This window comes from Pocillopora verrucosa, chromosome 13, assembly GCF_036669915.1.
Source record: "Pocillopora verrucosa isolate sample1 chromosome 13, ASM3666991v2, whole genome shotgun sequence".
In the NCBI taxonomy this organism is placed as follows: domain Eukaryota; kingdom Metazoa; phylum Cnidaria; class Anthozoa; order Scleractinia; family Pocilloporidae; genus Pocillopora; species Pocillopora verrucosa.
In genome coordinates, this window is record NC_089324.1 from 9,411,835 (window position 1) to 9,436,839 (window position 25,005).

The window sequence follows — 25,005 nt, forward strand, 5'->3', positions numbered from 1 at the left end:
ACAATAACAACCAGAGAAAGAAGATCCAGTGATTCATCATAGGGAACACAAATGCGAATATGACAGTCATCAAATTTGTAGATATTTTCAAATATTGTTGTGTTTGTTAACATCACTGAATGTTACATAGCATGATTTTTCTTGAAGGTGAATAGCCGATATTTAAAACAGACTCCCATAAACTGATGTAAAATAAGATAGACAGGTGGAGAGACTAAGATATCATCTCTGTAGGTATAGAAATGTCAGCGAGTAGAAATTAATATATAAATAAATAAATAATTCGTATAGATGTGCAAAGATTTACTTTCATCAGTAGTAGAAACTGATTTTTTTGAGTCGATAAAAAGCAACTTTTGAGCAACTTTTTCGTGAAATGATTTTGGGCAACTTTTGAAAATTTTTGGGGCAACTTTTGAGAGATATCCGAGCAACTTGTGTAAAAGCCTACCTAGGAGATTGCGCCTTCGGCGCTCATTTTGCAGTAAATCGGTCAAAATTTTTCCTAGATCCGCGCCTGGTCGCTAAGGTGGCCGTTAAGCAATTTACAAGTTTCCACTAAGTCAGAAAAATATTAAAAATTCGATGCAAATATATGAAAATCATATAAGTGCACTGCAGTTGAAGAAACGAATATAGAATCGATCCTCGCAGCTATTAACACTACTAAACTAGTAGTTGAAATGAGGCCTGAAAAAAAAAATAGAGACCCAAACGGGATATAAACCCATGACCTCTCTGATACCGCTGCAGCGCTACCGGTTCAAATCCCGTAGGGGCCTCAATTTTTTTCAGACCTTATTTCAACTACGTAGTTCAGTATTGTTCATAGCTGCGAGGATCGATTCTATATTCGTATATTAAAAATTCTTCAGACGAACATTTTGATAACCATAATTCCCCCAATTCACCTTGGTTAACACACCACTTCCCGCTTTATACAATTCTAAATTAGTCAGGTAAGACTGACATTACCAACAAAAGCCTTCATGCTTGCCTCAGCTCTCTATTTTGACTAATCACTCAAAATAATATGCTAAACTTAAGGTGGATTTTTATGATAACTTTTATAATGAGTATTGAAATAAGATGATTTTCTTTCTTGACCATTTAAAGGATTTTTTCCATGTTTTTAAGCAAATGACATGGCCAATATAAGAGAAGTTATAGGGCAGGATGTTCTAGAAGAATAACACAGTCGGAAATACTACAGTCCCATGTCAGCACCTTGCCAAGGCATTTTGGAAACACTTTGCCAGTGAGAATGGTGTCGTGCATGCAAAACCACTGCACCAGGACTTTTCAATATCAATTTCAATAACCTTGCCATATCAAAGAAAAAAATGACATAATATAGTATAATTTCTTATTTTACAATTGAAGGTTGTACATTTACTTTGATGTTTAAAGAACGTTCAAGGCAAGGAGAAACTCTGATCATTTGCATAATCATAATTTTTTAGACAAACTCAAAGTACAGCCTCTTTTTATTTTTCCCTCGGGACACTTACTGAAGTAGTGCTCTAGAACTACCCTTGTAACCACCCTTACCCAAACCTAATACTGTATGCAGCACAAGTTTTGTCAGAGGGGGAGACAGGTAAGTAAAAGCCATACACTTCACCATACAGCTTTATCAGGAGGGGGAGTAGGTAATAGGATTTATAGGATGCAAGGGTAGGCTACATTTAATCATGCACCCAACTCCCTCCCCCCCCACCATACTCTATAACCAGTCCATAATTGGTCAGCAGCTGAAGAAAGTAGTACTGATCTATACCATTTTATATTTTTGCTGTCAGTGCTCTCTTAAGCTCTGACTTAGCTACAGCCTCCAAGTGAACTTCATCTGGGCCATCGGCTATCCGCAAACTCCGTGCTTGAGAATAGAAACCAGCAAGTGGAGTATCCTGACAAACGCCTTTTCCTCCATGTATCTGAATAGCTCTGTCGATAACATTACAAGCCATTCGAGGAACAACAATCTTTGCCATGGCAATCTATAAAAATATATATATATATATTATATATTATATCATGTCCAGGATTTTAGAGTCTTATGTGTCCAAATGCTTTGAGATGCTGTAGTCACATTCACTTTTGCAAAGTGAGCTGCCGTAAGTTGTAAAGCAATCATTTTACTTGCCTTATTTCAAGAATTTAAATTTTTTAATCGATTAAACAGGATGCTCTTTGACACACTGTGCCAGACTGAGATACACTGAGAAGGTTATTAAGTGTAATAATTATTGTTGCTTTACATTTACTGTCAATTAAATGTTAAATCATTGTTAATGATATAGAGTCATCATAAAGATAATGAAAGTATAATGCTAGTTTCCATCTGGAGATTGCAAAGCCTTATTTGTGATGCAGAATTTCAGTCAACCTTCTCATAAGCGGACACCTTTATGAATTGGAATGAGTGTCTGTTAATAGAACTGCCTGCCTATGGAAGTTTTAAGCAGACACCAAAGAAAAATAGATGAATGTCCACTTACAGGAGAATATTTCTCCTGTATGTATTAGAATATTTTGTCCACTTACAGGAGAATAGGTTTTCCATTTCGAACTACCAGCCTACTTATCAGATGTCATAGAATAGGTTCAGAAGCATGTTCTGACAATCATCTAACCCAACATTGACTATGCAGACAGCTTGGACCTCAGTGGAATTTTAAAGCTAAGCAACAGGTGTTTAAAAGCATGTGACAAACTATTTAATGACATTGTTACTACACCCAGTCACAACCTTGGACATCTTCTACCGGAAAGACACATCCCAAGATACATAATCTTAGACAGACTCAAGTCTTTGTTTTCCCCCCCCCCCCCCCAAGAGCAAAGACTTGTAAATTTATGAACACCTTTATACCCTCCTCAGTTGGAGTTTACAACGAATCCTGATATATAAATTATGAACTACATTTTCCAATAGATTTAAGAGATATGATGCCCTTTTTTATAACACATATTTAGATCACATAGATTAAATTAGTTTGTAATTCACGTCATCGATGTTATTCAATTTGTATATTTATAAATTTTATTTAAAATTATTATTTAGTGTACATGCAATTCAGCCCTCCAGCTGCAAGTTGCACTTTTTCAATAAACATATCTACACAACATATCTGCATATAACTTTAACATATATACCAAATGTACCAAGTGTGGAAAGTGATTCTTCCCTAAGGTTTGCAATTGTCTTTTATAGTCAGTTTATTTTATGCTCTGTTATATATGAGCAACAAACCCTCACAACTTGTGATCAATGAACTAGGTCATTTTATACCCATTTACAACACATATGATAAGCAATGCAAATACACTTGACAATTTTATGCCCATTCTAATGAGTAATCATCTAAGTTCAATTCTCAGCCATCAGCTGCATTTGTGTTGGTTATTCTGAAATAGCTAAAGATTAATTAGTAAGGTAGTAAGTAGTTGCAATAAGATTAAGAGAGAGGGTCACTATGATTTGGGACCTTATCCTTTAGAGTAAAATATCAGTTGCATGTTGAAATTAAGCCACACCTGATTCTTAGCAGCCTTGTTTCCAAGCTTGTCAATGTTATAAGCAGCATTCAAGACTAGCAATCTCGCCTGCTCAATTTCAATCCTAGAAAGAGCAATCTGCTCTTGAACCATCCCCTGAGAAAAAGGTAAATATAGTATAAGTTAATCTTATCATTAAAAATTCAGTTACTGGCTGATTTGGCCACAGAAAATGGTTAAAGGTGTCAAATTTTCAGACCTTTTCTGACAAACGTTTTCCAAATGCCACTCTTTCCAAAGACCGATGGACCATAAGGTCAAGAGATCGCTCTGCCAAACCAATCAAGCGCATACAGTGATGAATACGGCCTGGACCCAAACGACCTTGAGCTATTTCAAATCCCCTTCCTTCACCTAAACATATAAGAGAATAAAATTCCACTAGTATTTGTCACTCTCCCCTTAAACCACAGCAAACTTAGGACCTACTTAAATGAAATGCAGCCTGCTTAATTTAATGTTTCAGTGTAGATTACTGTATCAGAGATCTGGGGTTACTTGATTTAACTCTTGAAGTCACTTTTCTGTTCACACCTTACTCTGTTTAAAAAGTTTTAACTAATGCTTTCACTGAGGACTTTCCCTTTAGTAGAAACAAAGTTATCTGAGAGTGCCACAGGACATCTCTTAACATCTTGCAACCAATTTGTCAATTGGTGGACTTCTACTAAATGACATGAGAGATGAACCCATCCTAATCTAGCACCAATACCAGATTAATATTTGGGTTCTGTTACACATTTTGTAGCTACTATCTCCTATATAGTAGGAGGTAAAACCACACGTCACAGGGATGAGGGTCAGAGGGTAACAATAGAATGCCCAATTTCAACCAATTTTGGCCTGAGGTTTTCCTGATGCTAGTCACTGTTTGTTTTGGAGTATCTTTCTGCTTCAACTTTGGTAAGTTCTGGCTTTTCGATCATAACCCACCACATTATCAGTGATCTCATGGAAATATCTAAGAACTTACATGAATTATTTCCACTAATTTTCACCTTTAACACAAGCTTTTTACAGTTTATACCTAAAATATTGCAATGTTGTAATAAACGGAACTCTTTGGTTCAATATAAAAAGATTCCATAAATCTACCATGATAAAATGCTTTGATTACATAAAATCTGATGTGAAACACAAGCTGAGGGAACAGTCAAAGTTCATTGGCTGGTTGCTTCAATTCAATTATGTATTTTCCTGCTTTGACATTTTTTCTAGCAATTATTGGGTACATCTCACTTTACAGAGAGGTGAATGCCTTAAAATGGATTATTTTTTGCAAACTTTCAAGAATTTTACTATCTCAACTAATCATTTTGACACAACAAAACAATGCTTTTTTCAGTGCTTGCTATGATGCTATAGAAGACCATCATTGTTTTTCAATGCCCTCTTTTCCCTTTTCCCCTATTTCTTGCTGAAAAATGGAATTAGTGTGATTGACAAAGTATGAAAATTTTGAAGAGTGTTGTCTCTGAGTTAAAAGGGAAAGCATTTCACCTTTACAACCAGTGAATTATGCTCAGTAAAAACTGAAGATATAATTTTTCAGGTCCTTCTGTGACACTACAGAGTATGATGAACATCTCACAATCATTTCACAATAGCCTCTTGCCAACAGGTGATTAAAAAGAAAATTTTTCGTACAGAAAAATCTAATAGGTGTGATTGGTGCTTCATAGAAACTGAACAAAGATCTTGTCTCAGAGGAGAGAAAGTACTTCACTGTTTTAGTAACCTAAATTATGCTAAGTAGAATTTGTAAAGTGAACAAGGTGGGAAATACAACACCTTGAATTTAACATGTAGTCAAAGTTTTTCATATTAAGTAAACAGAGAAATGAGAAAGTGTGCTAATTGAAAAGGCCTGCTGTACTGTTCTAGCAAGTGATCAACAGCAATGATTAACCTACTGAGTGTTATATGTTATATCTACTATGTTTTCTAACTTTTTTGGGGGGGTGAGGACATGGTGGTGTGTAAGAATAGATCTTCTTCAACACTACCTGCTTAAATCATCATGTAACATCTATTTCTGTTCTTTGCTACATGTATAATAATTGTACCCTATCAGTAGCCACATGCAGTCCTTGATTGACTATTTTTCTTGTTTGCTAGAATTTGGTGGAGATAATGAAAATATAACATTAAAAAAAATTAACAGTAACCTGTGTATGTACATACCCAATATAATATTGGATACTGGTACATGAACATCTTTGAACTCAATCTCATAGTGGCCATGTGGAGCATCTGGAAAGCAAGGAAACATGACATAATACATGACTCTGATGGTGTGTCCATTTTTTGTGCCTAAGTCTTACTTAAGATAATTATACTTTCCCAGACAAACATGTTAATTTTGGGGACCTTAAGGTAAGTAACTAAGTTTTCCATAGCCTGATTATTCATGCCACATGTAATCCTAAATTATAACGTTTAACCTGAAATAACTGGAAAAGTATGTTCCTATTGACACAATTACAGTTTTTACAGTCCTACAGTTTTGCAATTAACCTAAAGTTTTAATTTCAACTCAACACTGAGTCACGCTGCTTGGTACTTAAAGCAAAGGCCCACTCTCTTTCATCCCTTTGTAATTGAATACCTGCAACAATTCCTTTTGCTGCACTTTGTTTTCTGGAAACAATGGCAGTAAATCACAAGGTCAACTTGACCATAATTCATTCATACCTACAGTATTGTGCAAAAGTAATGCAAACGGAATTTGGCGAAATTTCGTTATTTGTTATAACGATCTTTCGTTACAAGAATGGCCTCATTTACATGTTCCATGCAGCCTTTCCCATGAAACATTTAAGGATCTTTCAACCTCTTTTAGCCTGAGGTCAGCCACCCTCCATTACAAGCACACCACAAATGCCATTTTATGCTTAACCTATCGTCACTAGTGTGTCAACTTCACCAACAACTTTGGCCATACCAAGGCGTCCTGCATAGATGCCTCACTCGCCTTTCAAGATCTTGAAGACCTCTTCAGCAGCCTGGGTTTGGAATCATACCCCAGCCAAGGATTGCCATTCCCTCAAAAGAATGGTATTCCTTGGTCAAGTTAACGACACAGTGACAAATTTCCTTGTACATCTTAGCTCATTTGTCATTGGCCAAATTCACCAAGCACCAAAAAAAAAAAAAACCAAAAAAAAAATTAACCAAGCACCACAAAATTTTATTCATATTCATTTCTTTGCAAGCTTTCCCACATTTCCCCTTGCATTAAGCAAATAGAATCTCCATGCTCAGTCAACTTCCCAAAAAAATTAATCACTTTTCACCCAGCCTGGATCATCTCTCTGATCTACACTGGTGGAAATGTTTCCTTCCAGCATATCATTTGATAAGTTCATCCCCTTGGATCAACAGAAGTACTCATTTTTGTACTGATGTGGGCTTTACTGGTATTGGCTGCCTTTTCAAGAGCCATTTCTTTCACTCTACTTGTCTGCCATTTATTGATTTAGCCTCTCTCTCTATCTTTTTGCTCAAAATGTGGACCATCACAATGTAATACTGACCCTGAAAAGTTTGGAGAAGCCCATGGAGCACATTCCTAATCACAAAGTTCCCCTCACACCATCCATCCATCCATCCTGCTCCCTTTCAATGCCCATCTTAACCTTTGCAACTCCTTCCACCTACAGTATGCTTGTTGTCTGACTGACTGGCAGGCTGGCTGCCTAGCTTCTTCACACTTTTTTGCACAACACATTTGGTCCCTTGTTCATTACATGCCTTTTCCGCATGCACTGCACTTCCTAGAGGCAGTATCACATTCAAAAGTTATGGCACCCTTCTTACCATAATAGAAAGAAAACCTTGACTAGCCTTCCTGTCAAAAGCTTCCTGAATGCTCAATTTTCTCTCTGCTCCTTACTACAGATTGTTCCAGCACCTGACACCTATCCTCTCTTCTCCTTCAATTCCACCTCACAGCAGCTCACCTGCATCATCCTAACTTCTTTCGATCCCCAGGACTACTCAGGGCATGGTCTGCATCATGGCAGCACAATATTTGCCTTTTAGTGTGGCATCCCAGGTGAACTCCTTAAGCTTCAAGGAGACTGGAGATCCGATACCTATAAGTTGTATTTGCCTCTTCCTTTGGCAGCCACACTTGTGCCCTCAAACTTTGTCTTTGAGCACATCCAAGCTTTTTAACTAGGTCAAGTTGTGAGGCCTTTTTCTTATACTCCCTTTGTGCTTATTTCCTGACCCATTTTCTAGCATCCCATCCTTCCCCCTTGCATCTTCCTTCCTTCTATAGTGAATCTTGTCAAGGCCTCTTTGACCTTACTTGGAGGTTTTTCATTTCCTCATTAAAGATTCCCAATCAGATTCACCATCTTGTTTGTTTGTTATGTCGTGCAAGTGTGGTGTGGTGGGGATAATTGATTGTAATGCTAGAGGAATAAATCAGTAAGCCTACATGCTGCCCCTGGCTAACTGTTGAGTGACATTTAGTGAACATTTGATCACTTTGTTTTGTTCATTGCATCATTGCAGTTGTTTCTTGGCCATTGCTCCTGCACCAGGGGCTTTCCTTGAGCCAAACAGATTCACTGTCTTCTTTGCTTGTTGTGTTGTGTAAGTGTGGTGTGGTAAGGGATAATTATGACATAATTCAAAATCTTACACAATTTTTTTTAACAGAATAATAGAAGAACTTTTCCTTTGTGAGGACTGTAAAGCACTAAATAAAGGTATGTATGTCTGTTACAAATTTTTTATAATAAATAGGTACAATCCAATAAGGGTGGTTATTAGAATGGGGTGCTTACTCCATAGGGGCACTTTTAAACAGAAACAAATTTGAGGGGGCACTTTTTTGAGAGGGGTGCTTATTGGAAGGAGGGCACTAAATCCAATCATTACAGTAACTGCTGTAATTTTTCTGTAACGTTGGCCATAAAAGTAAAAGTAAGGTAAAAAACTACCATTGTAACCAAAGACTGTAAGAGACCTGACTTTGGTTACACCTGGAGTATCTAATGGAACCAACACCATGGTGTGACGCCTATGTCTGGGGAAAGAAAGAAACAGTTCAATTAAGTAAATCTACTGCCTATGTGATATAATCAAAGAAATTTGCTTATTAACAAAAATTAAAACAAAATCTTACTAAGTGACTATTTAGAACAAAACATCTTATTCCTGCTGAGGCACAACTGAACAGAAATGAATTTCAGATTTTGATGTAATAATAAACAATAAGAACAAAGCTATACAAATTGAGATATTTTGAGTAGATGAGTCTGCAAGGGCTTTGAGAGAATGACAATGATCATCAACAGTTAAAAATAAATCTAAATAAACAGTAGCTGTTAAGTATCCAAAAGTTTGTTGAAACTCTCCAAAAAGAGTGTCAAAGACAATACAGTATTGCTAATGGAGACAAAAATGAAACTATCCAAAAAAACACAGGAAAATATGTAAGTCAATACTAACATCAAACATATGAATTTAATGCCTATTTAAAAAAGTCTTCAATGAGTATTGAAAAAAGGTTCAATCAACCTCAATTCAAGCTTGAATTTAAAAGAGGACACAGTCTGTATGTTTTAAGGTAATGACAAAGATTATTCCAATCCTCCTTTCACTGAATCTCTGTCCCCTAGCCATACAAGGGGATGTTCAAAGGCTTGAAATAATGCATAGTGAGATTAGATATGTTTATATGTGCTTTAAGTTCATTGGAAAGGCAATTATGATCAAATGTTGTATATTATGCAAATTCCATTGCAGCTCGTACAATTATACTCAATGGTGATGTTGCTGTAAATCTAAGGCAAATGGAAAGTATGGAAAGCCAAAGTGCACTGCAAAATAAACACGAGCAAGCAAGAGTGAAATCAGACTGGCTGATTAGTTTAAATTGCCAGAGCCTGCTCCCAAATATTGAAGAAATGAGACTCATCTTTACTTATAATCACCCCTCTATTATTGCTGTCACAGAGACATGGCTAAACAACACCATCTCCGATGACAAAATTCACATTCAAGGATACAGAGTTATTCAGAAGGATCAGTTGGTGCATGGCAGTGGCAGCTGCACTCTATATGTTACTGATGGTTTTAATTTCAAACATCGTCTTGAACTTGAGGATCATGACTTTGAAGCAATTTGGATTGAGGGGAAGATAAATAAAACCAAGTATGTCATTGGGTGCGTCTACAGAGCCCCAGATGCTCCTGTGGATGATTTCTTTAATTATCTCAATGATGTTGTCTGAATAGAAACTTGGTCTGGGAAAGAGGTGATAATTACTGGTTATCTAAATTGCAATTGTTTAAATAACACCTTGCAACAAATGGGGAGAATGGAAGAGTTTCTGATGGCAAATGTACTGACACAATTGATAACAGAGCCCACCAGAGTGACAAGTTCGACCTGTTCCCTAATTGAAGTACTTATAACATCAACCCCTGATTCATTTAAATTAGCTGGTGTTCTTTCTACCTCATTTAGTGACCATTTACCTATTTTTGGAGTCCTAAACGTGCCAACTGTTAGACCTACAGAACATTGATATCTTTCAATGCATTCCATTAAGCCCCAAAACGCTGTGAAGTTTAATGCTAACTGTGACAATTATTGACCTACTTCAGTATTGCCCTGGGTTTCTAAGATCATGGAGTCTTTTGTGAACATAGAATTACAGAATTTTGCTCATGAGGTTGGTCTCATAGAACAGCATCAATTTGCATGTTCAAAGTTTTCTTCAACAACAGTGGCTCGACTCAAAGTAGTGGATTTATGGAAATTTGCCATTGACAGTGGTCTTAAGTCAGTTTGCATTTTCCTAGACTTAACAAAATCATTTGATGTCATTAAGCACGGCATCCTGCTTGCCATACTTGAATCTTATGGAATAAAAGAGAACACACTCCAGTGGTTTAAGAGCTACCTCTCAGGAAGATCGCAATGTGTTGTATGTAAAGACTCTGCTTCAGAACTTCAGAATCTTCAGAGTGCCATAAGGGTTGATCTTGGGACCAACATTGTTCAATATCCATATGAACGACATATCTAAAGCATATCAAGATTCAGAAATTGCACTTTATGGAAACAACACAGAGATGCATTCCAGTTCCAAAGATGTTGCTGTGGCTGTGTACAAGATTAATGATGATCTCAAAAGGATAAACAAATGGTTCTGCGACAACGGTCTCATTTGCAACACAAAAAAGACGGAAACAATGGTGATTGCTTCACAGAAGGCCGTCAAAACCACCAGACACCTAAATATATTCTACGGTGATTCAACTCTAAACCAGAAGAGATCTTTTAAGCACCTTGGTGTGATAGCAGATGAATCATTATCTTGGAACAGTCACATATCTTACATAGCGTCCAGAGTCTACCCTACAGTTAAATTGTTAAACAGATTTTTGTCTTTTTTGGGCCCAGCTGTCCTTTTTGAAGATATATAAAGTGACAATTTTACCTATTTAAGATTACGGTTCTACCATATGGGGATCCTGCACCAAGAAGAAATCTGATTTTTTAGAATGGTTACAGAATAAAGCTTTTAGAATAATCTTAAGGACAAACCTTCTGACTTGCACTCAAAGGATAAGAGACAAATTAGGACTTCTTACATTATCCAGCAGGCGACAATATATGTGTCTTCAGCTAGTGTTTAAAATTGTTAATAACCATGATTGTCCCATGCAACTTCAGAGTTACATGAATTTCAGATCAGAACTTTGTGGAGGTACCCAAGAAATTCACTTGCCTAAAGTAAAATCTGCTATAGGCCAGTCTACATTTAAATTTCCAGCAGGAAAAAAATGGAGCACTTAACTAAAGATCGAATTGTGGGCTAGACTTACATTTATGAACTTTTATGTAAAAAACATTTCACTATTTGTTAGAGCAAGACAGAATACAGCAAAAATGTAGCATATAGTTTTTCTCAACTTTTTCTTTATATATAAATATATATATATATATATATATATAAATATTATGAGAGGTTTAATTAAACCCCTGAAGAGTGAAGCGATTCACGAAACAGGCTTGTCGGGAAATGTAGTTACGTCCCCTTTTTTCCTCTCATAATATTTATCCTGCTCTGCTTCAACATATTGAGCACTGTTCCACGCGAAAATCGACTTGCAGACTTCCTATATATATATATATATATATATATATATATATATATTTATATATACATAGCTGTTAACAGCTGTGACCAAATCTTGCCTTTTGGTTTTTAATATCTTTTTATTGCTAACACTAATTTGAAATATCAACTGCACATAGGTTAATATCAGCTAATCTATTTTTGCCGAATAAATAGTTAATATTATCATTATTATTACTATTATTATTATTATTATTATATGTGCATCAAAGTTTTGAACCAATTACAGTTTGGCCACATTTTTCCTGAAGTGTTGGAGAACATGGGTAAGGCCAAGTCAAGGCTTAGACCCTCAGGGTAACTGAAAGTTTCTTCTCCTCACAAGGTTGCTCCCCTCAGCCTTTGTAAGTTCCTCCCTTAAAGAAGACAAGTCTACCCCAACCTTTAACAGTTCACCCCCCAAATATCAAATGTTGTTTCCTTATGGCACAAAATATTGCTTCTCAGTCAAAATAATACATTTTTCAGTCAAAATGCTTCTTTTTTTTTCCAAATCAAACACTTGACTAAAAAAGCATGCTAAGTCACAGTGAAACACTGAGCTCCACAAAGCACAAATACCAGTATCAAACTACGACATACATACGGTGGTCATTCATTGTCTGAGAATATTTGCCACACACTGAAGGAGCCTGAGTGTTTAGTTTGCTCTTGAAGTAGATCGTGATTTTTGTTGGGAACATAAGCAGGAAATAGTTAGCAAAAAAACCACAGTAATGTAGTAGATTTGTATAACTTGTGTAGGAGTTTTCCGCCATTTAGTAGCATGCCAAAAAGTTTACCTCTTGATTGAACTGTGCTATGATTTCACTGTAAATTGCATGTTGATCCAAAAGCAGTATGACTTTGTAAGAAAATTAGTACATTCGGCTGTTTGGATATGAGTTGAAAGGTTTAGGGTAAACTAGTAAAAGCAGGGGAAAACTTTTTTTTTCTACAGGGGAGTGACTAGCAAAGGGTGTAGGGGAGCAAACTTTGAATTGAGCAAAAGCTCCATAAAACAGACCAACATTGCCCTGACATCTTTACCTACCCAGATGGTGGGGTAAGTTCTGTTCAGCAGAATCCCTGTCTCTGGAGTGAAATTCTTGATGATATTAAATAATATTATTATAATTATTTTAACCTGTATATCAATTTCTGGCTGCTATTTTTTCCCTTCTTTGACAAAAGAAGTGTATCAGCCACGATTTTACCTCTAAATATCTCTTTGAGCTATATTTCCTTGATTATTTGATATTATCTTTTAGAATAATAAACCTGCAGCACTTAATTAATTGGAGCTGAAGACTCACCAAGATATTTTACCATGCTATCAGATCATTTCACATATGCATCAATTATACATAACCTGAGTAGTTTACTCACAACAGTATTGTGCAAAAGTAATTCAGCAGGAATTGTGGTACACCCACAACATTTGAGCAATATTTAGTTGAAAAAATATATCAGCATATATCATAGGGCTATTGTTCTAACAGCTGTGATAAATTGCTGACATATCATTGAGCTCCTCATGAACTATCATTTACAGTAAGCGACATATTGTTTAAGCTGTACAATATATCACGTAGAGTGTAAACTATGTCAATTGAACTTCGTAAGTTAACACACTTTAACTCTTGTATCCTGTACTCAACCTTAAACTCACAATGACAAACAGGAATTTTTATTAATTTGAATGTTTACCAGTGAAAGTAGTGAGAGATCCCATGCTTTTTAGAAACAAAAAGTTCATTTTACTTAATAGATAAAATGTGTCATTATTCAGAAAATGCAGTTTGTGTTATGTGTGTTAGAGAACTGTTATGCATTCAGTATTGTATCAACTTTCTTGCAGTATTGTGATTTAAACAGGTATGCAGTGAAGTTAATTGTTAGTAGCAGGCTGGGTATACTGATGTAGCAAACTTGATGTTCAAGGTAGCCAACAAGGTGCCAGCTCCATAGGAGCAAACTCCAAATTTAGGAAAACCAGCAGTTACCATAATGCAACGAGAGAAAGGCAGATCTCATAAAAACAGTACTTTGAAAAGAAATTAAAATTTCTGCTGAATCTGAGCAGAATCTCATAGAAATGTTAGGAAGCCTTTTTTTCAAGGTCTTTTCCTATCAGTGCCACAGCATAGAAGAAACAAACCAATGTGTGATACATGTTAAGTAAGCATAGGAAAACGACACCAGCTTCTGAGGGAAATAAAAAGGAAAAACATGTAAATTAGACTGCTCAGCTGTTTTAATCTTTGTTCTTTATGTACTTGTCATTTAACCATAGGGTGCTGTGATTGATGCTTCAATAAAATCATTTGGTTACAACCTATCATTGTTGATTGATATGTTCAAACTAAATATTTCCCTTGAATAAAAGGGGTAAGTTTCTAAAGAAACTGAGCTGTTGTGTCAGTGGGAGAGTATAACAGGGTAATTTAGTGTTATCACCTGAGTTGAAATTGTAAATGGGCCACTGTAAAGAGTTTTAAGTCTGATGTTTCAAGCATTAGCCCTTCCTCAGAACAATTGGAGGAATTGTGGGTTGAGTGTGGGTTTATATGCAGAAAATGGAGCTATGCTATTGGTGGGAATATGGTGATGAGAGAACAAGAATAAATTACTAGAATGAAAAGCATTTGTTGATACCATGGGGATTAAGAGTGCCTATTTAGAAGATAGTTATTTGTTCTAGAGTTTCGCAGCTTTCCGAACTACTTAGGTTTAGGGAAAGGCCACAAACTGTCAGAATGATTAGAGATATTGAGTGTCTAGTGACTGGTTTGGATGCATCCTTGACATTTCTATCTATGTTGTGAAGGTGTTCTCAGAAGCGGTCACCTAGTCACATGCCTGTTTTACCAATGTATGACTTTTTGCAATACATACAAGTTATGTAGTAAATGACATTGGCCTTTAAACTCTTTACAGTGGCCAATTTACAATTTCACCTCAGTTGATAACACTAAATTACCCTGTAAATATTTCCCTTGTTGCCAGCCATGTTTCAAATATAATGATGTAACAAAGTTCAACTCGTTACCTTTCCAAACAAGTTATTGAAGTGATTTTAGTATGATTATCTATTGACTGCAATCACTTGCTACTTTTGCCGAGGCAATGAGAGCACAGAAGGAAATTGTTTATCGCACATTATGCTAAGTGGGGGAAAAATTTCACTTGCACAAGAAATCATGTACCAGGCACTCTACTGTACATCATTGTAGAGATATATCCTCAGGACAATATACAATATATGTATTGTTATGATGATTTATAATTGGAATGAGATATCTTAGGAAAGCTCTAATATGTTGTTGATTTATTGTTCTGAAGTGACAATAGAATGCATGATAAATTGCTGATATGATGCCAATATATCACAAGAACAAAGCACGATATTTGACGACTATCATTTGCATTACTTTTGCATAGTGCTGTACATGTACATGTATATTGGAACGAGATATTGCAGGAAAACTCTGATATCTCCTCAATTTATTGTTATGGAGTGTCAATAAAGTGCAATATTTGACAATAATCATTTGTATTACTTTTGCATAGTGTGGTACATGTACGTGTATACTAGAACAAAACATCACAGGAAAGTTCTTATATCTTGTTGATACATTTATTCTTGTAGCTTAGTTCCTCTAACTCTCTCTCTTGACCCACCATAAGCTATGCAATTCTCTGGCAATGCCTTTTTTGCAAGGGAGGGGGAGGTAGTTTTCTCAAGAAGAACAGTAACACAGGCCAGTTTTTGCTGACCTGGTTATCACAGTTTGACCATTGATTCTAACATCTCACAATAAAAAAGTCTAAGTCTACTGTATAATCTAATAGCTATTGCAGTTTCAAATGAATCAGTGCACTTGCATTACGGAATCCCTAATATACTGGGATCATGCCATTTAGAAATGAAACCAAAAACCAAACGTAAGGTAAGAAGTTCTTTTCTAATTCCATGCTTCTAGTTAACTAATTATCCATCGTGGGGAACTACTACTTTCACAAATCCTGTTGTCATTGTGATGGTCTCTATTATGGTCGCTAATAGTTCATCACATCCAACAAACTTACTCCAGCATGAAATGCTTATATGTATGCATAAATGAAATTGTGAATTACCCTGCTCCCAATGAATTCTTAAGTAGTTTGAGTGTTTGGTTTAAGTGCTAGTGAAGCATTAATGTATATTATAGTTTGGCTGGTTATCAAATTGTTTAATTATTAAGATTTCTTTGAGAAGTTGAAATCTTCTTTCAAACCATGTGCATAGTGTGGGCATATTTGGAACTTTTTTGGAGAAAGCAAAGTGCAATCGCACATTTTAGTAGAATTTTTGAAAAAGGTTTATCAAAGCGACCTTTAGGAAAAATGAAGAAAGACAGATTCTCCTTATTTATTGTTAGTGGCTCTTGAAAATCAAACAATTTCACACACAGTTTCCAAGAGGAAACTCATCCTTTGAGACTTAGACTCCTAGAAAAAGTAAATTTCACAGATTTCATGAAAGAAGAGTAATAGATGCCTTGTAATGATCATTTAGCCAGCCATAGTGCATTTCATTAATATGTGTTTTCCTGATGTTTTCCTCTTTTCTTTTTCAGCACTCTACCTATCTTTTAAAATTATTTTGAGTTGGGGAAGACAAAAGTGTAAATAGAAGTTTCGATATACCATGGCTTTCTATATCAAAGCTTAACATGATCTTAGTGCAAGTTTAGAAGAAAATTAACATTCAATACATCAGTCATTTTTTCCTGAGAATTCTTACTCTCAAATAACTCACTGAATGTTTCCTGTTGCAATAAGTAATAATCCAGGCACCTTCAGTAAAAATTTTACAATAAAAAGTTAAATAACCCTTATACCTCCCAACTTTACAATAATATTTAAAATCCTTATAGTCATTTTACAAACTTTAATAAAACACAACTGAGGAGCTTACTTTGATAGACCAGGAGCTTTACTAGTTCCCATCACAATGGCTATCTTGCAACGTGGGTCCCCTGCCCCTAAAAACAAAACCATTCATACATCAATGCAAATCTAGTAGAGTGACTTAAAAGAATGAAATCATGCTCTTTACCACTACTCCACCACTTTGTTCCATTGATAACATTTCACTTCCAAGTCTGGTAATCGTGCACTCCATGTTTGTTGCATCAGACGAAGCCACACTTGGTTCTGAAATATTATAAAAGTAAGAGTAGCCACTAAGCAAGTAACTTAAACATTTACATACATGCATGCATACATACATACACCAAAACAAAAACTACTGGTTTATTGAGTGAGTATACTTAAGGATTAAAGAGAAACAATTACAGGCTAGTTTTCAATATAATAAATAACTATATATATAACAATAGAAATGTTTACCAATAAAATTACTACATACACAGTCTTAAAATTTTAACAGAAAACATTAAAAAAGACAAATAGAGATCTTCATGTCACAGTAGAATAGCTTTTAAAAATGTGATCACGATATACCTAAGAATTCTAATTTTCTGGCACTGCTTTTAAAAGCCTTCAAGGATTGCACTGTTCTTATTTTGTCTGGTGTTGCATTCCATAATTTTGGCCTAATGAACATCCAGGATTTTCAGCTAGAAGTCAATGTATTAGTCTTTGACTGCTATAAGATATCAGCACCTCTCAGGTTGTATTGTTTCTTGGTTTGTACAATTGTTTCTGTGTCAAGCAGTTTTCTAATGCTTTTTGGTGTTCATAATCACTGGCATGATAGATATTACAGATTATTTTTTCCAAAACATTGACTTTCAAGTTATGCAGGGTTACTCTGTTGAGCAGTTGACAACAAAGATAAAGTCTCTACTCAAGCAAAGAGGTCCTCTCCAGCCAGAGCTCATCCAAGTTTCCATAGCATTAAGCAACTTGGAGCATCACCAGCACCACCTGGATGGGATGCTAGTCCATTGCAAGGTTATTGCCAGCATTTCTTTAGGCTTCCTTAACAATTTGCCAATACCCATTTACACTCCTGGATGGACAGAGCACTGAGAGAGTAAGTGCTTTGCCTAAGAACACAACACGTTGATGTGCCGAGCCCTGACCACTCAACCCAGAGTCAGTGCACTAAACATTGGGCCAATGCATCTCCCACCACCTCTCCCACTGTAGTTGACGTGCTATATTGGTATAAAATATGAGTTTTGCCAAACAGAGGGATTAATTAAAGAACTTTCTCAGAATCTTTCCTACACTAGTCAAAAAACTTATTTTTCCTTAGAGCTATCCCACATGACAGAACATTTGCACCCTACAAATTTACATTTAGTTTTACAATAGATACCTTAGCTAAAGCTACTTATAAATTTTAATGCACTATAGTAAGGAATGTAAAATGAAGTGTTACCATTGTCATGGTTGAAGTTAGACATAATAGGCCATTGTACAGTTGTGTACTTAGCTGCCAAGCCTTTGATTTGGAGTGAGGATGAAAGTGACCTTGTTGTGATAGAGACCAGTATCTAGATAGCATGATAACAAAGTACTTTGCATTTGAAAAGCAGCAAGGTTTGTATCATAAGAAGGTCACCCTTAGCCTCATTCCTCTTCAAGGCTTGGCAACCAGCACACAACTGTAAAATGGACTATTAGTTTAAATAATGAAATGAAACTAAGTTTTCAATAACTCAATACTTTCCCTTTATGCAGAGGACAGAGTTATAGGAATGAAATATATTACCTGTCATACAAAATGCTGACCTCACAGTCCCTTTCAGAAGAGGTTCAAGCCAGGCTTCTTTTGCTCAGTTGTACCATATAATAAATGAAGGACCTCCATGTTGCCAGTGTCTGTACAGAAACAGAAAAAAAGAGAAACTATTTAACTGAGAGAAGAGTGTAAACATATTCAAAGCCTCTTTGTGTAATCTTAACTTATGTTTAGAGAGAGTAAGCCTGAAAAAATTTCAGACTTTTTTGGTAATACTGTGCAAAAACCTAAGCTACAGACTGTCTAATGAATGAATGTCCACGATAACATCGGAACATAACTAACACAGGTATTGAAAACATGACCAAAGGCTTTTAATTGTAAGTATCCTAGCAGTTCTTGCAGTGAACACAAGAAATATGAGGAACCTTTTGTCCATTAGGATTTCATATGTATAATATGTAATACATAAACCCTTAAAACCATTTCAAAAACCTTGAAATTTGAAAATGTATGTCAAGTAAATAAACCTTTTCTTTTAATTGTCACCAAAAAGGTTATTCTAACAGCCACTATTGTACTTTCCTTTTGACAAACTTATTGTCCCTATAATTTATTCTGTCTTCACCTTTTCCATGGGAAAAGAAAAGGTGTATATATTCCACATTTATTTTGAAATAGCAATGTTTTTGAAAAAGAATGTATAACAAAAATTACAAATCAAGTGTACCCATTCACAGAGAAGCCTTACCCTTAATTTTGAATGCTGCATGGCTATCACAAGTTAAACTGAGATATACATTTGTATAAACATCATTGAAACTTCATCATTTTCCCCTGTAAAAATTTGTCTTTCACTGCTTGGTTGTTGGAGTATTAAGCCATTTTATATACCACAAATCTTCCCAAATGATTGACAACAACAACTTTTTCAGTTACCTAATAAATTATTATTTCAAGCAACCATTCTATGATTTTAGGTTGCCAAATTGCTATTTAACAAAAGTGAGCTTAGAGTCCTGAATAGTATTGTTTTTGTTATAGATCTCTTATGTATATGCAGACAACTGCTTTCTTTACAAAACTACCACAAGTTTTCAATGTTTTCAATTGAAGATATGTTTCATGGTTACTCAATCTCATCATCAAAGTGATTTATAAAATGGCTTGAAATAACATGGCATGAAAGGATGTTTTAGTTTCGAAACACAGAACTTGTGTACTTTTCTGTTATGTTTGTTCTGGTCTATTATTTCTTTGTTGGTTAATGATTATTACCTAATAAGTTTTTTTACTTCAATCAGTTTCATTTAAGCACATGTACCAGATATCATATTTCATATTTCATCGCTATAAGTTGCTGTTGACACCACCAATTTTGTCTGCTATTCACGTACAATCCACTATCAACGATTTATCTACAATCATTAGGAGCTAGACCAAAGTAAGTTTTTTATATATCATTTAAGATATTTCCTTTTTTTTTATACGTACATCGATTTATTTCTTGCTTTCAGTTCACTTTATAACTGCTTCATTGTTAATTAGGCTAGTGTTACATTTCTCAGGGATATTTTCTTAATTAAGTTTCTGCTGCATTTTCTTTTAGTTCAAACCACACAAATTCAGCTACAATGTTACCATCAATCCTAACTAAGCTATCTTCAATCTTATTTTTCCCTCTTCATCTGTGATTTCAAACCTATCTCCTTATTTTTGTTTGAAATTTTGATTATGTACTTCATTTGATTAAACCCCGATTTATATTGTGCGTTCAGATTGTCTTCCCCGCTACACTAGTAACCTTTGAAGGTTACAGGATGGAGGGCCAAATAAATGAACTCTGGTCGATGGAGGCATGTAATTCAATTAACCTGTACCCTTTTAGACACAAACTCTGTCTTTGCACATTTTATAGATATAGATAGATCTGAATAGACTTTTGTAGATCCATATAGATCTATATAAAGCATCTTCTATTAGTAAGTAACCCATGAAGGTACCTGGTGCACTACAGTTGAAGACTTCTGCAGCAAAAGGACATCTTCCTGTAACCTCAGCTAGCATGGCATACTCAAGTTGACTTAAACCTGACACACTTGATAGAAAGAGGTTCCACAAACCTTCCCCTTGAGCTTTTTCCTGAGTGAAAAAAATAGATGATTTTGTTTACAAACCTGGAGAATTTCTTCCAATAAATAGAATCTTTTGCTTTAAAATGCACTAAAATCCCCAAATTTTTCCTTTGATAGAGTTACCCAGATGCCATGGCAACTCTGTTTCTTTCAGTAGTAAGACTAGAGCTAAGCAATTAAAAGTAACTGAAACTACTATCACAGATTTTAAAAAGGTGGAAAATGTTTATGACAGAAAATATCAGCAGGTGTATGATTAAAGAAATTCAAATGACACAGTACCTTCAAATCTTCCATAAATGGAGGGACACTCCACTGGGTCGCTGGATTACTCACATGCTGATAGTAAGACTAACAAAAACATACAGTATAAGTAAAACTAGTTCCTTGTCTGACAAATGAAGGATGGGTTTCTGGACCTTAAAAGGAGCATACAAATGGCAAGTTAATCTTGTTAGCAAAGTAAGATGTGTTGTCAGCTTTTCTATCACTGTGGCAACCTGCTCTTGTTAATGGATTTAGTTCATAAGTTACAGACCCTCCCAGCTTGTCTTATTCTGTTTAAGCAAAACTTTATTGTACTGATCATGACCATCATTTTGCTAAAAAAGGCACCCTCAGTTAGATTGAAAATCGGTCTGCAGTTCATAATGTCAACTCTCTATCTTTGCTTTGAAGGTGGGGTTACATGAAGAGGTCATGTTCTCTTGCATCCTGAGAGGATCAATATGCCATTAAACCAAACTAATATTAGATCAATTGCTCTAGTGATTATAGATGCACATGCTGTTAATGATTGAGGGTTGCATGATATCTTGCCATAATCACCTTGCATAAGGTGATTACAGCAGGAGCCCTGTATTGCTTAGGGTGTAGGGTTAGGGTTAGGGTAGGAACTGATGACTGTGATAAAGAAAGTTCAGTTCTGAAGAGCACAAAAGATGCCACTAGGTTTGGAGTAACAGTTCCCTGAAGAACGATGTAAAGTTTTTGCTGATTGAATAACATGAACCTGTTAAATTCCAGTGAAAACTGGCTCTTTACCTTGGTACAAGTAATCAAAACAACAGAATGGTTTCAACATTACAACAAAATTTGAAAGCACTTATAATTAGGTAGGTAAATATACTACAACAATCATTCACCTCAGGCTCAGTGAATATTGTTGAATAATCCCCCTTGACTTAATCTTGGCAAGGGGATTATTCAACAATTATGATGGTGCTTGATTGTTAAATAGTCTGAGGTTTTTAAAATAACTTTTGAAGCATCACTATATGTTATCATTGTTGGGTTTTGAATCATCTATTCCAATTTTGGCACATTTCTAATGTTTCTTAACATAACCTTTAATTGTAATTATGACTTTTCTTAAGACAAACCTTACAAAAACAGTCTAACCCCAAAATAGTATAAATTGTTTCAAATAAGTTACTCAGTGGTTATTAGTTACTACCTATTACTGGTGCTAGACAATAGTAGTCAACCCAGTTCCTTTCTTTTAAAAACAGATGACAAAGATGACAAAAGTCATGTCATGATACATGTTAAAGGTGTGATTTGTACGAATGGTTTATCCACTTACTTCTTCAGCTGGGTACACATACTTTTCCATAAAAGCAATCATTTTTTGATAGAGTCTTTGAGCCTTCAGGGATGGCTGGAAGATGGAGGACACATTCTCCATGTTCAATTTACTTACATGGCTTGCTCTCAAATAAGAAAGAAAAAGCAATATAAGTTGGAAAAGTAGTAAATGTTGACCTTTCATCAAAGAAATACTTTCTTTCAACAATGATTTGGTATAAAACAAAAAATTAATGAACTTCTAAAATTGTCTTCAACAGAAGTTCCCAAAATTGGGTATAAAGATTGCCAATCAAGCTTTGTGGATTACATAGAAACATTGATAATTTAGAGTAAACACAAATTAGTATAAAAGACTGCCAAAAAAATGTGGCATTGATTTAAACATAACTTTCACACATTTGGAAAAAAAAACTTGAGGAAATAAAGCTTTGTTTTTAAGCATAATAAGAAAGATGGAAAGTTTTGAGCTTGGTAGGAAAATAGATAAAGATGGTTTCCATCTTGTCACAAGCGTGGAACAAAGAAAACATTCTGAGTCCCCATGAGGAATTGAACCCATGTCATATGAACTTCATATTGGGTCTCGCTCACTATAGAGTCTCTGTGGCTCAGTTTTTTTCTCATATCCCATGATTTGTGCACAAGGTGTGATAAAACATTCTTAGGACTTACTGGGCCTGAAGGGCCACCTTTAGTCCTGCACATGCCAGGGGTTCAACAAGATTTCCAAATAAAGAAGCATCTTCAGCACTTGCATTTCCATGGATGGCCCTTGCATAGATTCCCTGAAGGATACAATTTTTACTATGAATTGTGATATATAAACACAGAATGCAATAGACCAAGTAACAGCTGGTCAACATACCATCTATCACCAAGATCACAATTTGAGATCAAAATATTACGGTACTTCCTAACACCTCCAATAACATAATCCTTTCAAAAAGTAGTTCCCTTGATTAAAGGCTCTTACTCAGAAAAGGTAAAATTATGGGTAGAGTTTTAAAAAGAAGGCCACTTTTGGTGAAATAGGACATTACATGCAATGTTAACTCTACTTTGTCCCTAAGTATCTGAAATAGAGCACAATTTTCCACAATCAATTAGAGTTCAACATGTTTCTTTCCATCTTGTGCAAAGTTATGTTCATAACATATAAATGCTTTCATTCAGATGTAGTAATACTACAGTAATGCTATATTTGCCATAATAAACCATGGTTGTTGACAAATTGAAATGGCCCCTGATAAGTGAACAAGCTCTATCAAGTAGCTACATTTGGTCACTTTCTGAGTGGCTACCTAATAGGCATTTAACTCTAATAAGATTACCTGGGCTATAGCTGCCATTCTAAAAAATGATAATGCAATGTAAAAGTTCCAATGTTCATGGTGAATATCTCCAAGTCCTCTAAATTTACAGTACAAAGAAATAAGATCCTTCTCTGTTGGAATTCCAGGAGCCAAGGACCCTGTAAAGAGAGACAAAAGGCTTTCTAATGCATTGCTTATCCACTCCATGTAGCACCCACTTTGGTTGCCATAACAAGTAAGAAAAAGGTTGGTGACTGAATATACAGTCAAAATTGCATTTCACCTTTAGTGGCAGGCACTCATGAAGCAAGCAATCAAAAGACAAAACAAAAAAACAAAAAACAAACTTTATTCAACTAGAGTAAAAACTTAACAGTGATTCAACTGAGAAACTAGTGGCCTTCTATCCTAACAACAGCTGTAGTAATAAGTATATACAGAAACACTATCTACAGGTCTAATTTAGAGAGGAATAAAAAAATTGCAAAAAAAAAAGGAAAAAAAAGAAAAGGTTGGACACCTAAATAAACTCAATATGCATTTAGAGCGAAATGATCCAATTCATTGTATCCTGATAAAAAATGACTTTGGGTGGCCTTTCTAAAAAAAGATTGTTAAAGCCCCAGCTTTCTTCAAAGTATTTTGTGGGGAGTTCCATACAGTACTGTGCAAAAGTAATGCAAACACCTGTCGAAGAAATTTGACAAAATTCCTAGCTTTTCAACAAATTCCTGACTGAAACGAAACTTCAACGACACTTCCGCGAATTTTCGAGGCATGTATTGTTTTGAACGGCTTGAACTTTCGGCAACATTTTTCTTGATGGTGTTAATGCGACTTGAAATTTCGAGCGAAAATTTTTTCTATGTGGCGAACATTTTGGGTGATAATTCATTGCAATTCTTCATTCTTTCAAAAAGATTTGGTTGAATTTGTGGTTTGGTACTGCTCTATGTAAAACTCACATGGAATTTCCTGCCACGATTTGAGTCCTTCGCGCAACCTATTTTGTTTGCAATCATGCCAACACTCAGTGTATCAATTGTGTCGATGCATTTGGGATCTTTTATGTACTCTACTTTTGGTAGTCATCATGGCCAAAGTTTCAAATTATTCTACAAAAAAAATCAAGATCTTCCACAAGGAAGGCCTCCACCCAGCTGAAATACTGAAAGCGTTGAAACGCGAAGGGTTACTAGGCACATCATTTGAAAGTTGCGTCTCACCAATTTCGTGACAAATTTGCACTGAAATAGATAGTGGGAGGTTGGCAATACTTTCCTTTAATATCTGTGCAATACATACTCCTCATGGCGCATTGGTGCACCGATAAGACTATATCAGGAGCATGACATCCTGACAGCTTTGCTGTTTCTCCTCTCAACAAGGTGGCCAAGCATTACTAACGAAAGAAGAGTGATCCTTGATTTGAGCTGGCCTTGTGGCTCATCCGTTAACAATGGTATTCCTTCTGGTTACTTTCTTGGAGAGCTTCTGGAATTGAGTTATCCCACCATTGATGCCTTTGTCTTAGCAATTGTTTTTCTCAGTCTGGGTTG

The 25,005-nt window shown here is 35.5% G+C and overlaps 1 protein-coding gene and 1 pseudogene across 1 annotated transcript in view; one reads left to right on the forward strand and one right to left on the reverse strand.

The window, feature by feature from the left end:
- Positions 1-1,184, forward strand: part of LOC136277687 (uncharacterized) — a 3,230-nt pseudogene extending 2,046 nt beyond the window's left edge.
- A 168-nt stretch (positions 1,185-1,352) lies between these two features.
- LOC131773880 (acyl-CoA dehydrogenase family member 11) overlaps positions 1,353-25,005 on the reverse strand; it is a 52,014-nt gene continuing 28,361 nt past the window's right edge. Inside the window, 15 exon segments of the mRNA XM_059089846.2 lie at positions 1,353-2,000; positions 3,541-3,657; positions 3,761-3,915; positions 5,746-5,814; positions 8,517-8,602; positions 16,672-16,738; positions 16,813-16,845; positions 16,848-16,910; positions 18,439-18,492; positions 18,495-18,548; positions 20,412-20,550; positions 20,826-20,894; positions 22,129-22,255; positions 22,806-22,918; positions 23,465-23,604. Coding sequence (XP_058945829.2) covers positions 1,785-2,000; positions 3,541-3,657; positions 3,761-3,915; positions 5,746-5,814; positions 8,517-8,602; positions 16,672-16,738; positions 16,813-16,845; positions 16,848-16,910; positions 18,439-18,492; positions 18,495-18,548; positions 20,412-20,550; positions 20,826-20,894; positions 22,129-22,255; positions 22,806-22,918; positions 23,465-23,604 — 1,502 coding nt within the window. The 3' untranslated portion in view covers positions 1,353-1,784.